Raw genomic sequence first — 14,770 nt, forward strand, 5'->3', positions numbered from 1 at the left:
GTGGTTTATGTATACAATGGAATATGAATTGGCAATGAGAAAGAATGAAATCTGGTCATTTGTAGCAACGTGGATGGAATTGGAGAGTGTTATGCTAAGTGAAATAAGTCAGGCAGAGAAAGACAGATACCATATGTTTTCACTCATATGTGGATCCTGAGAAACTCAACAGAAGACCAGGAGGGAGGAGAAGGGGAAAAAAAAGAGTTACAGAGAGGGAAGGAGGAAAACCATAAGAGACTCTTAAATATTGAGAATAAACTGAGGGTTGATGGGGGGTGGAGGGGAGGGGAAAGTGGGTGATGGGCATTGAGGAGGGCACCTGTTGGGATGAGCACTGGGTGTTGTATGGAAACCAATTTGACAATAAATTTCATAGTAAAAAAAAAAGAATGTATCAACTAGAAATGAAACTCTAAATTCTGCTAGTGTAGGGAATGCTTTCAAAGCAGAAGGATCTTGAATTAGCTCTGATAGTGGGTGCATATGGATTGGCCAGAGAAAGGGGAGGGGAGGAGGTGAGAACATTTCAGGAGGCAGAAACACCTGGAGCAGAGTGATCAGAGCAGAGTATTCATTGGACACTGGTAAAATGGGTGGGTGGTAAAATATTGTGAAAATAACACCTCCAATGAATATTTGTCTTTAGTTTTTTGTTTGTTTGTTTGTTTTTGTTTTTACAGGGATGCATTTGACAACTTTGTATCATTAATGAAACAACTGGGAATTCGATGCAGTGATTTGCTAAGGAGAGGTGATATCATGGATTTCTTAAAAAATGAGAACTTTGACTTGGTATTTGTTGAAGCATTTGACTTCTGTTCTTTCCTCATTGCTGAGAAGCTTGGGAAGCCATTTGTGTCAATTCTTCCTACCCAATTTGGAAGTGTAGACCATGGGCTACCAAGTCCTGTGTCTTATGTTCCATTATTCCGTTCCTTGCTCACCGACCACATGGACTTCTGGGACAGAGTGAGGAATTTTCTGATGGTCTTTGATTTCTCCATAAAGCAAAGGCAAATCCATTCTACCATTGAGAACACCATCAAGGAACATTTCCCGGAAGGCTCCAGGCCAGTTTTGTCTCATCTTTTAAAGAAAGCAGAGCTGTGGTTTGTTAACTCTGACTTTGCCCTTGAATTTGCTAGGCCCCTGCTTCCCAACACTGTGTATGTTGGAGGCTTAATGGCCAGACCTGTTAAACCAGTACCACAAGTAAGTAAAACCTTAGTGTTCAATAGCGACTTCATGCAGAGCTCTTCAGTGCAGAGTTGGTGGCTTCCCTGCCAGTGGGAACTGGGAGTGAAGTAGGATGAGACAAACAAAACACCTAAATGTAAATTTTTATTTTTTTAATTTTTTAATTTTTATTTTTCTATTCTATTTATTCTATTTTAAATTTTATATTATTTGGGTAAAAACACTTAATATGAGATCTAGCCCCTTATCAAAATTTTAACCATACAATACATAATTATTTACTGTAGGTACCATATTGGATCTCAGATCTCTAGACCTTATTTATCTCACTTATCTGTAATTCTTTCTCCATTGAATAATAGCTACCCTTTTCTCTTAAACCCTAAACCTTGGAAACCAGCTGCCACTTTTCATTTTATGAATTTGAATATTTTAAATGCTTCAGATAAGTTAACTCATGCAGTATTTGCTTATCTGGCTTATGTCACTTATCATAATATCTTTAAGTTTCACCCATGTTTTCCCATATTGCAAAATTTTCTTCTTTTTTAAAGAATACATAATATTCTTCTTAAAAGAACATATAGTATTCTTTTTTAAAGAATATAAGTATTGTTTTTTTAAAGAATATAGAGAACTTTTAAAAAATATGTAGTATTTTTTAAAGAATATATATATTATATATATAATGGAATATATATATACATATATATATCTCACAATTTCTTCAACCATTCATCTTTAATGAATATTTTGTTTGTTTCCATATCTTGCTTATTGTGAATAGTGCTTCCGTGAATATGGGAATACAGACATCTCTTTGAGATCTTGATTTCCATTTTCTGTTTTTAATTTGTGGGGAAATTTCCATACTATTGTCCTTAGTGTCTTTGACATTTTTCATTCCCAACCACAGTATGTAAGGGTTGTTATTTCTCCATATCTTTAACACTAGTTGTCTTCTGATTTTTAAAAATAACTACCAATATTTGTGAATTAATAACTCATTGTGGTTTTGATGTGTATTTCTCTGATGGCTAGTGTTGTTGAGCACTTTTTTCATATTTCTGTTTGCCATTTGGCATGTTTTCTTTGGATAAATGTCTATTCAAGTCCTCCATCTATTTTTAATAGAGTTATAAGACTTTTTTCTTCTCCATTGAATTGTAAGCCTTTCTTATACATTTTGGCGATTAATCTCTTAGGATTATGGTTTATAAATGTTTTCTATTCTGTAGGTCTTCTGTTACTCTGTTGATTGTTTCTTTGCTGTGCAGAAGCTTTGTAGTTTAATGTAGTCTCACTTGTTTTGTTGTTTGTTTTGGTGTTTGTTTCTTTTGATTTTGATATTTCATTTTCCAGTTTATTGTGCTATATTTTTGAAATCAATAGCAAGACCAATACCATGAAGTTTCACCCTGTGTTTTTTTTCTAAGAGCTTTGTCGTTTCCGTCTTAGGATTAAGTCTTTAATCAATTTTGAGTTGAGTTTTTTGTATGGAGTAAGGTGAGGGTCTAGTCAACCTCTGGTGAGAGGTTGTTTTCATAACTATCTGCCAACTTTGGTGAGACTGGTTATACAATTGCCTGGGGTACAGTTAGTTTTTAGTTATTTTTATTTTTTTTATTTATTTTTAAAAAAAAATTTTTTTCAATGTTTTTTATTTATTTTGGGGACAGAGAGAGACAGAGCATGAACGGGGGAGGGGCAGAGAGAGAGGGAGACACAGAATCGGAAACAGGCTCCAGGCTCCGAGCCATCAGCCCAGAGCCTGACGCGGGGCTCCAACTCACGGACCGCAAGATCGTGACCTGGCTGAAGTCAGACGCTTAACCGACTGCGCCACCCAGGAGCCCCAGTTTTTAGTTATTTTTATCTTTTAAGTACTTCAAATAAAATATTTTTAAAATATTTCTGTACAGAATGAGAGCATGGAACTTCCTATTCTAATGTCATGTTGTGCTCTTTTCAGTTTTAAATAATAGATTTACATTAATCTTATAATTATCAAAAGATAGTAAAGGTGATTTTAAGTGGTCCCCCAGAATGGTAGTTCTAACAGTGTAGTGCTGGATGGAGTCAATTACAGCCCAATGGAAGAATGGGGTATAGGTTGGGAATTGGGAACAACCAAACCATGAAAAGGATGGAGAAACTGTTATAAAGAATTGACAAAACTGTATTCATGCTCATTTTTAGGGGATTAAATCAGAAACTTCCTAGGGGGCCTGGTGGCTCATTTGGTTAAGCATGTGACTGCGACTCAGGTCATGATCTTACCATTCGTGAGTTGGAGCCCCGCATTGGGCCCTGTGCTGACAGCTCAGAGCCTGGGGCCTGCTTCAGGTTCTGTGTCTCTCTGTTTCTGCCCCTCTTATGCTCGCACTCTGTCTCTGTCTCTCTGTTTCAAAAATAAATAAACGTAAAAAAATTAAAAAAAATTTCCTAAGAATAATCTAGGAATTATTATATGCTATATATTATATAGCATAATATATGCTAATTAATATCACACAAAATAGACTTCAGTCAAAAAGTTCACAGGAGGTAAAAATATTTTATAAATGGTTTAATATAACAAATCAATCAATGTAATACATTATTAGAGTGGAAGGAATAAAAAAACACATCATGTCAATATATGCAGAAAAGATATTTGACTAAATGAATACCCTTTCATGATAAAAACAAAACTAAGGGTAAAAAAGGTACTTCTTCACATGACAAAGAGTATTTACTGGAACACTCACAGCTAACATCATATTCTTTATGATAGACAGAAATTGTGCTGCCTCAGGTCGGTAGTCTAAGATGCCCACTGCTACTTAAATATGCCATAGACAGAGCAAGTAGGCAAGAAAAAGAAATTCCAAATTGGAATGGACAATGTCAAAATAGCTTACATTTTTTTATATGACATAAGTCTGTCTATAGAACATCCCAAAGACTTCACACACCAAAAAGAAACTAGTAGATGTTAAACAAATCTAGCAAAGTTGCAGGGAAAATATCAACATGGAAATAGGACTTGTGTTTCCATACACTGGCTAGGAACAACCTGAAAATGAAATCAAGTAAATTATTCTGCTTACAACAGCATCCAATTAAACGGAGGAGGTGAAAGACATGTATGTTCACTGGACACTACAAATTTCCTGAGAGAAATTAAGAAAGACCTAAATAAATAAAAAGATATCTCTAGATCATGGGTTATGATACTTAATATTGTTAAAAGAGCAATACTACTGAAAATTATCTACAGATTTGATCTAATCCTTATCAATAGTTTAATGGCCTTTTTTATAGATGAAAAAGGCAGTTTTCAAATGCATATGGAAATGAAGAGACCCTGAATAACCAAAGCAATAATAAAAAGAAGAATGACTCATACATCTGTGACTAATTCATTTTTACAAGGATGCCAAAAACAACCAATGCAGTCTCTTCAGACTCTCTTCAGAAAATGGTGCTGAGACCATTGGATATTTGTTCACATTGAAGGGAATGTATTTTGAGCCTTCCTCACACCACATACCAATATGAACTCAAAATGGATCAATGGCCTAAATAAAGAGCTAAAAGCCATAAAATTCTTAGAAGACAAGAAAGGGATAAATCTACAAAGACTTGGATTTGGCAATGAATTTGTAGATGTGACACCAAAGCATGAGTAACAAAGGAAAAAAATACATAAATTGGACTTCATCAGGATAAAAAACTTCTCTGTATCAAGGTAGAATGCAAGTTTGTCTTCTCACTGCCACATTTTAGCCTCATACTGGAGGTCCTAAGTAAAGCAATAAGACAAAAAAGGAGGTAAAAGGCATATAGATTAGACAGGAGGAAATAACGTGGTTTTGTTCACAGATGGCATGATGGTCCATTTAGAAAATCTGAAAAGTCATAAAAAAATCCTAGAATTAGTAAGCAATTGGAGCAATGCCACAGGATACTAGTTTAATGTATAAAATCATCCTTTTCTTATATATCAGCAATGAATGGAGGAATATGAAATTAAAAACAATAAACTATTTACATTAGCACTACCAAAAATGAGATCTTAGGAATAAATAAAAAATATGTATATATACAAGATTAAATGAGGAAAACTATAAAACTCTAAAGAAAGAAAGAAATTAAAGAACTAAATAAATGGAGAGTAAGTCCATGTTCATGGGTAAGAAGACTCAATATTGCCAAGATATTAGTTCTTTGAAAATTGATCTATACATTCAATGCAATCCCAATCAAAACCTCTGCAACTATTTTGTGGATATTAATTAAAAAATTTTAAAATTTGCATGGAGAGGCAAAAACCCTAAACAGCCAACACAATATTGAAGATGAAGAACAAAGTTTGAGGAGTGATATTGTCAACTTCATGACTTACTATAAAGCTACAATAATCAAAATGGTATGATATTGGCAAAAGATTAGAAGTCAATGTAACAGAATAGAGAAGCCAAAATAGACCCACATAAATTTAGTGGGCTGATGTGTCATAAAGGAGTAAAGACAATAGTATAGAGAAAGCAGACTTTCAAAAACCAACAGTGCTGGAAAAATGATCTGACTACATAGAAAATTAATTAGCCTCAGATCCTACACATTCAAAAAAATTAACTCAAAACAGACCGTAAACCTTAATATAAAAAGCAAGTGCAAAGTATGAAACTTTTAGAATATGATATCAGAAAAGAATCTAGAGGACCTAGGGTTTGGTGAAAACTTTTTAAATGCAAAACCTAAGTCATGATCTATGAAAGAAAGAGTTGATAAGTGTGCTAAGTTGAAATTAAAATTTCTCTTCTGGGCAGGAATTATCAAGAGAATGAAAGGGGGAGGAACAGAACACAACCAAATGTTTGGAACAGATCTGTTAAAAACTATTATTCAAAATATTCAAATAAACACACACACACATATACACAATATACAAAGAACTATTAAAATTTAACAATTAAAGCCAGTATTTTAAAAATGGACCGAACACCTTACCAGAACTGTCAACAAAGAAAACACAGATGGCTCGTAAGCATATGAAGGAGACACATGACAGATATTTTCCCAGCATTACCTCAGTTTCCAGAAGGCCTACTGCCCCCTACTGGTCTAGGACATCAAGTGGCACTCTCCCAGGCACTAGCACCCTGGTCTGACATTGGAACACTCCTAAGTGACCATGTATCCCTAGAACTAGGATGTTAATGAAGAAAGAAGTTTCCACCCCCTGTACTTTCCTCTTCTTAAAACATTGTTAAATCAACATTCTGAATCTAGGTGTTGGTGCTACAGTATGTGTTAAGTGCCTTACGTGCAATGTGGGCTATTGTGATAGTGGCTGGACACCTAAGGCTCTCCACACATCCATTTGTGATTATTGAAGGTATTCATATGGTATAGCGTGTCCTGAGATCTCAGAAAAATGACTTCAAAGCCACCAGACACAATGGATACGAGCACAGTGAAGAGTGCACTGAGCTGTTCCCAGGGCTATGAGAACAATTTCAAGACAGTGAGCTCTAGGTACTGACAGGAGGGCGTATTCAGTTAATAGTTGACTTTCATTTCATGAATGTCTAGGCTTTCATAAACAACTTTGTTCACATCCTGTCCTTTCTCACTTCTCTCCAGGAATTTGAGAATTTCATCAGCAAGTTTGGAGACTCTGGTTTTGTCCTTGTGGCCCTGGGCTCCATAGTGAGCAACTATCAGTCCCAGGAAGTTCTCATGGAGATGAACAGTGCCTTTGCTAATCTGTCTCAAGGTGTGATATGGAAATGTAAGTTATCTAAGTGGCCCAAAGACGTCAAATTGGCAGCAAATGTGAAAATTGCGGACTGGCTTCCTCAGAATGACCTCTTGGGTAAGGACTACCCAGATCTATTTCTCTCTTTCCATTTATGTAACTTTAGGGCTCTACTAGGCACCCCAGCAGCCTGTGAAGGAGCAGATGGTAGCTAAAGGTAATGTCTAGAGGGTAGGAATGGAGCAGCCAGTTGGAGTTCTTGGGATATTAGGTATACTTCCCAAATGGCTAAAATTTCCATGTTTTCTTCTTCCTTTCTATTCCTGATACCTTCAGTCAGAAGTGATATTATCATGCCATTATTTTGACCCTATCATATTTGGCACTGAACCACATTGCCTAAATACAAAGACAGTTTACGGACTCTGAGAACACATATCAAGGGCCATACTACCAGTGTTTTCCAGGCATCTTGAGCACCTGTTAGGCTTTATGCCATTGTAGAAACACACTCCCACACTTACTGGTTCACCCTCCTTTGCTGCAAAAGATGTACTCATACTTTCACAAGGTTTCTGTTAACTGTCTGAAGAGTGTACTAAAATATCTGAATGTCAAGCTGAATAACCTCTCAGGTTTTTACCTGGTTCAACAAATTCTCTGGTAACAGAGAGCTAGATGGTTCTGCACATTTTTTTCAGAAGGCATGGGGTATGTAAAAAGATTCTGATTTTCAAAGAAACACAAATAAATTCTGATGCACATCCCCGTTGAGAGGCAGTGTTGGAGATGAACTCTTTGTTATCAACACTTGTTTTAGTTTTCTCTAAAGAAGGGTGGAGTAAGCACACAGGAACTGGAAATACTGAGATGGGTGGTCCATCATTCTCTGCTTTAGAGGATTTCCTATGGAATTGAATAGAAAGCATATGAGGTGTAAGTTTGATGAATGTCACATGATTATGTGTCGTCAATGAAAGTGTTAAGACTTCAGATAACAGGGAAGTGAATGGACAGTGAAAGAGAGAGTGTGAAACCTGGAGAGGGAGAGATGGAAACAGAGATAGAGTGAGATACCAAGAGAGACAACAGGGATGGGAGACGCAAGAGAGATGTAGCATTGAGAGAAAAGAATGGATGGATGAAAGGATGGATATGGGAGGAGGATTATTTCTTGCTAAGCACTGTTCTCTGCAGATTTCCTTGGGTTCTTATTCCCACATGGATTGTTTTAAGGAATCTCTGTACAGAGACAAGGCCAGAATCTTGTATCTTGGAATATGCACCCTTGAGTGTGTCCTAAGCTAAATCAATATATCAGTTTCTCCAACATAATTTGAGATCTCTTTGTATTTTTTTCTGCCCTTGCTACTTTATCAGATGTTCTGAAAATTTTCACCCTGAAATATTCTGCTCTGTTCCTGATTTACAACAGCTCACCCACGCATCCGTCTTTTTGTCACTCATGGTGGGATGAATAGCATAATGGAGGCCATCCAACATGGTGTACCCATGGTAGCGATTCCTGTCCTTAAAGAACAGGCTGAAAACGTGGTCCGAGTAGAAGCCAAAAAGTTTGGTGTCTCTATCCAGTTAAAGCAGATCAAGGCAGAGACATTGGCTCTGAAGATGAAGGAAGTCATAGAAGACAAGAGGTATGGAGCTCTTTGGGCTTGTGGTCACTTAGGCTGAATGAAGGCATCAAATACGAAGGGTGCTGTGTGGCACACTTTTGCAATAACAGCTGGAACTTCCAGGACACGGAATATGTATGTGACGCTAACATCTGACCTGTTACCTTTGAGAGCAAGACTAGGCATTTAGGTTAGATATTGAGAACGAGTTCTACTCAACTATAAGTAGGACTGTGACCTACTTATATAGGGTTTCTGAGAGTTGTTATAGTTTAAGGGTGCTTATAATTGAATTACTTAAGGCAGAAGGTTGCCTTTCAGTCCCCCAATATGCCACACTGTTTCCTGCCTCAGGCCCTTTGTCAGTGTTGCTCTCTAAAACATCCTTCCTTCTCCTCTCAGGACTGGCACCTTCATGACAGTCGGACTAATCTCCAATGCCCTCTCCTCAGAGAGGCAGTCTTTATCTAACAGTCCTAACTGCACTCTTCTCCCATTCCCTTTGATCATAATTTCATTTTTCCTTCTTATCGCTTCTCAGGATCAGCAACTACCCCATCCCCATTTCTTTCTGTTTTAATTTATTGTGTGTCCCTCACACTATAGAGAGTAAGCTCCCCTAGATGGCCAAGTGTGTCTCTTGTGTTCCCATATTCCCAGGGCCTAGTAAAGGGCCTGCTACAAAGTAAGGATGAATTTATGTTAAGTGAATCAGTAAAAGGGCCCATGATATCCTAGGTAAATTCCCATCCAGCACAATGATCTGATAACCAGGATGAACTGAATAACTTATTAGGGTCTCCAGGACATCTATACTGAATGGGTTATATGTTACATCCCATATATTCATATCTACTCTTCCCTTTATCAAACATAAGCTTCCTGGGTAGAGATTTGACTTTACAACTTAGTCCCTGTTTTATAGTTTAGCACTTTTAGCACTAATCATGTATCTTCGCATGGAGGCGCTAGTTTGAGCTTTTCAGTGGGACCAACTGGACGGTGGTAAGGCCAGGCCAACAACTTTTCCTTGAAAATGAGTCTTCTGTGCATGCAGAGGAAAGCATGTGTGACACAAGGTCTCTAAGACTTCTGAGACCACAGGAAGTAATGCCCCGCCTCTGTGTCTGCCAACAGGTACAAGTCAGCAGCGGTGGCCGCCAGCATCATCAGGCGCTCCCACCCCCTGACCCCTGCCCAGAGGCTGGTGGGCTGGATCGACCACATCCTCCAGACAGGGGGTGCGGCCCACCTCAAGCCCCATGCCCTGCAGCAGCCGTGGCATGAGCAGTACCTGCTGGACGTCTTCTTGTTCCTACTGGTGGTCACCCTGGGCACCCTGTGGCTCTGCGGGAAGCTGCTGGGCATGGTGACCAGGTGGCTGTGTGGGGCCAGGAAGCTGAAGAAGGCCTGATGGGGATATAATGTTGATGGTTGTCTCAGGACCCACTGGTTGTACGAGGCTTCCAACAAACACAGGACACTGCTGGTGTCTTCCCCATATTGGCACTTTAGGGTGGAACACAAATATCTCCTCATTATAATCTGCCTCTGCTTAGAAATTCTTATGAAGTAATCTTGGGATCTTTTTTAAAATTGTGGTAAAATTTATATTATGTAAAATTTACCATTTTAACCATTATGTGTACAGTCGTTGGCATTAAGCACATTGATGTTATCATGCAAACCTCACTACCATTCATTCCAGAACTGTTTTCATCATCCCAAATTCAAACTCCATGCTAACCAAACAGTAAATACTCATAACCCTGCCCCCACCCCCATGACCCCACAGGCTCCTGCCAACCCCCATTCTACTCTCTGTGTCTGTGAATTTTATCTTGGCTTCTTGACTTGCCCCTCATCAATGGCCTCCTCACTCAGATCCAGGCCTTCATCCGACAACCCTGCTTTCCTCCCCATTCCATGTCCCTAGACACAGGGCCCTGCTTACTTCACTGTTGCTCTCTGGACACTTTTCTCTCTCTGATCTTTCTCTATCCTCACTTTTTATGGCATGACATAAGATCTTGGCCAGTTGTTCCAGTTTGGGTCTCTTTCCTCTTGTGTCTCCTTCTCACCTCACGTCCAAGCTCAGGAAGCCTCTCCTCTGTCTGTCCTGCAGTTAGGCAGGGGTGGCCCTCCCTGGACTCCACTTGTGGTCTCTGTGCTGAGTCCCCTCCTATGAAGAGCATCTCCTTTGCTCTCAGACCTGGAGCCTGCCTTTCAGCCACAGCTGATGCTGTGTTTTTCACTTGTCACAATTACCTTCTCATTTCTCACTCTTAAAAATGTAGTCATGGTGACCTCAAGTCAGATCCCAGACCTCTGTGTGAGGCTTTGGGGCCCAGGTCCAGTGACCATGGCCATTCCCAGGACTTTGTTGATTTAGGAAACATCTTTCTGCCACCCTACTGTGGCGTAAATAGGAAGTAACCCACTATGTATAGCAATTACATTCAGTTCCTAGCAACATACACCAGAAAAAGAGTGTATTAACCACCAGGGTTATTTTTTGTCTTCTTGTTTGCTTCTTTGATAAGGACTGGTGTGGTGGCTCCATCTTATTGTCTGTAGATTTTGCTCCATTTTTTTTTTTTGACTTTTTGATATTCTTTACTAGACATCAGGCTCCCACTCTGGTAGGTTCCCTTCATAATATATTTTACTTTCAAGTGATTATGTGCTGATATTTGCTTTTGCATTTACAGATGGAATTATATTTCTCCTTTAAAGTTTCAAATGTATGCTATCTTGTGGGTTATAACACAGTGAAGAAAATAGTAGATATGCAGGATGGTCCCAGAAAACATAGTTTGACTGCTTAATTCTGGGGTTGTGCCCACATCTTGAAATAATTCAAATAGAGGATGAAGCAGCTGCTACCAATACTTCTTGCAGATGTGGAAAGAGGCCCATCCTTACCAAGGTCAGGATAGGATTTTCTGGGTAGAATGTGAAGTGGTGCCAGGTGTCTACCGAGTCCTGTGAGTTCTCATGCTGCACGATGTCACTTATAGTCCCAAGTACATCACATGAGGATGTGTGTGTGTGTGTGTCTGTTATTCAAGGTTTAATTTTTGTAATTCTTTTAAAAAAGTGTTTATTTATTTATTTTGAGAGAGAGAGAATATGAGCGAGCAGGGGAGGGGTAGAGAGAGAGGGAGAGAGAGAATCCTGAGCAGGCTGTGTGCTGTCAGTGCAGAGCCCAATCTAGGGTTTGATTTCATGAATTGTTAGATCATGACCTGAGCTGAAATCAAGAGTCAGATGCTCAACCGATTGAGTCACTCAGGTGCCCCTATTTCTGTAATTTTTATGAATGAAATCTCTAAAATTTGTCTTTGGTAATAGTGCCTTGAAAGGCAGACCTGAAGCTTTTTCTGTGTTGTGATTAGAAAGAAAAGCCAAGATTTCTTACCTTCATAATCAACAAACGGATATAAGGATCAGACTTTCAGATGCTGATTCCCTTTTCCATTCCTACCACATCATCATCTTTGAACACTTGTAACTCAGTGATGCCAACTCTCTGCCTGCTGCTTCCTGGGCTCTGCTTTCATCCAGCACATCTGATCAAAGGAAGCCGTGAGTGGGGATGATGCCTCTAGTCTGGATCCATTGAAACCTTCTCCACTGGACTGTGTCAGCATGGTCTTGACAGTATGGACATCTGATCTCATCATTTCCTGGTTAAGATCCTTTCCTGGCTCTCATTGCATGTAATACAAGCCCTCTGTGGTTTGTGTCTGGCTACCACTCCAGGAGCATCTTGAAAACTTGGAAATAGACCCACGCAGACATGTTTACTTGATTTATGACAAATCTCTTCAGCAAATTTTACTGGAGTAACTGATATCTGAATGGTCTTTGATTTTTACTTAATGGCACACACAGAAAAACATTGACTGTTACTGCATACCATACAGTATGCAAAGTAAGACATTTGATAAATTGGACTTTATCAAAATGAACAACCTTCACTCTTCTAGAGACATGCGTAAGAAGACAAAAATATAAGCCATAAACTGGGAGAAAATATTGCAACACATTTCTCAGAGAACTTGTATCTAGAATATTCAAACAAATCTTACAACCAGTACAAACATGGACAAAAAAAGCTTGACCAGACACTTCACAAAAGAAAATATGCAAATGGCCAATAATCACATGAAAAAGTGGATACTGTAGTCATTTAGAGAAATGCAAAATAAAATCTCAATATCACAACACATCTACCAGGCCGGCTAAAATTAATAGGACTGATCATATCAATAGTGAGCAAGAAGACAGAGCTACTGGAACTCATACCCGTTCCATTGCTGAGGAGAACGTGAAATGGTGCAGCCACATAGGAAAATCGCTCTGTAGTTTCTCAGTTAAGCATATACTTGCCACATGACCCAGCATTACTTGTAGGTATTTACTTAAGTTCATGAAAACATATGTCCACTTGAAAGTCTATACACAAATGTTCATAGCAGCTTTATTTATAATGGCCCCAGATTAAGAAAAATTACATGCCCATCAATAGGTGAATGAAATGACATTGTGTTGTATCCATGTAATGAATGCAGTTTGTTGCATACAAATTACACTTTAAAACTGATTTGAAAATCTCTATGTGTGAGATGTGTTTTTTTAAAGATGTTTATTTATTCATTTTGAGAGACAGACAGAGCACAGGTGAGGGGCAGAGATGAGAATCCAAAGCTGGAAGGACAGAACAAGAGATGAGGCTCGGTCCCACCAACTGTGAGATCATGACCTGAGTGCTTAACAGACTGAGCTACCCAGGCACCCCTGTATGAGATGTGTTTTTAAGTGTCTTCCTCTTGTGTACTTTAAAATGTAGTGTTCACCAATTATTGTTGCATTACATATAATTGGAAATGCAAATACATTTTAATTTCTAGAATAATAGAACTAGTACAATTTTGATGAAGGAGGAGAGATGTGTGTATAAGAAATGGAGTTACTTCTTAGAGAATCAGAGGACTAATGGTAAACAGACTAAGGAAGACCTAATCCAAATTTATTTTGTGTGTGAGACCTGTAGTCTCTCTGTAATTATAAAATAACATTCAGAAATGATAAAAACAGGCAAAATATTTAATTTGTTGACATCTAATGGGCATGGAACATGACACACATGAAGGATCTACATATAAAATGCATATATTTGGAGGTGTGTGTTAGAATGTCAAAATGAAGTTCAATCTGTCATTTATGTTTCTTTTCACTATGTAGTGATTCTTTCACTGACATGTTTCTACCATTACCACTAACCATGATCACATATTGATTCTTTGTTTGCCTAGCTACACTAAATACTCTACGGATGTGATTTTCCCCCATGTCAATCTTCTGTTGTTTGGTTTATCACATTGTGATAAACACATCTTGCAGGCACTGTGAGATGATTACTTGTTGAAGTGTCAACCAATTATCTATGCAAAAGGAGGTAAATGGAATTACTTGTTGTCTTAAGCAAACTTCTTTCTACTTAGCTCAAGGAACTGGCTATTTCTGAAAAGCGGATTTCATATTGTAAATGTCCTTAGGACGAATGCATTTTACCCAGTTCAACAATTTGATTCAGCCAACACTGACTGCTTTCATATTTGTCAAAAGGCATCATACTGGGCATTTTGGAAGATGCAGATTCTAAGCTGAAAGTGGGTTCAGCAGGCCAAGGGCAGGGCAGCAGGCCAGGGTGGAACCCTAGTCTAGAAGAGGATTCAGAGGATCCTGACTAAAATTTGGTGAAGGAGGGAATCTTGTCACACCCACTCCAACACATTGTGCTGTGCTGTACTTCTGTATCAGTGACCACACTGTGTCCTCTCTCAGAAATGCCATTCTGCTCTTGTTGGGACAAAAAGCTTCTACATGTTCTTCCTACCAAACTTTATTGTGTTCACATTAGTGTGGCTGCACTTGACTTTGACCCTCACAACAGAGCTCTCTGTGTATCCTCTTTCGAAGCATTTTTCCTAATATGTTGAAATCACTTGTTAACATGTATGTCCCTCAATTTAGAAACTATAAGACCCTAACGATCAGGGACTGGGTTCCGTTTATCTTGTGCTTATAGCACATGGCATGGTGGTTCAAACAAATAATGCTGAGATGACAGGATAATCTTTTAGAAGAGAGACAATATTTGATCCATATCTCACACCAT

General features: G+C 38.5%; 1 protein-coding gene across 1 annotated transcript in view; it reads left to right on the forward strand.

The window, feature by feature from the left end:
* The window catches only part of LOC115524748 (UDP-glucuronosyltransferase 3A2-like), a 45,922-nt gene extending 34,260 nt beyond the window's left edge, over positions 1-11,662 (forward strand). Inside the window, exons 4-7 of the mRNA XM_030331362.2 lie at positions 684-1,215; positions 6,835-7,066; positions 8,385-8,604; positions 9,721-11,662. Of these exons, the coding sequence (XP_030187222.1) occupies positions 684-1,215; positions 6,835-7,066; positions 8,385-8,604; positions 9,721-9,997 (1,261 nt within the window). The 3' untranslated portion in view covers positions 9,998-11,662. The remainder of the gene's footprint in view (positions 1-683; positions 1,216-6,834; positions 7,067-8,384; positions 8,605-9,720) is intronic.
* The last annotated feature ends 3,108 nt before the right edge of the window (positions 11,663-14,770 follow it).

The sequence above is a fragment of the Lynx canadensis genome, chromosome A1 (genome assembly GCF_007474595.2).
Source record: "Lynx canadensis isolate LIC74 chromosome A1, mLynCan4.pri.v2, whole genome shotgun sequence".
Classification (NCBI taxonomy): Eukaryota; Metazoa; Chordata; class Mammalia; order Carnivora; family Felidae; genus Lynx; species Lynx canadensis.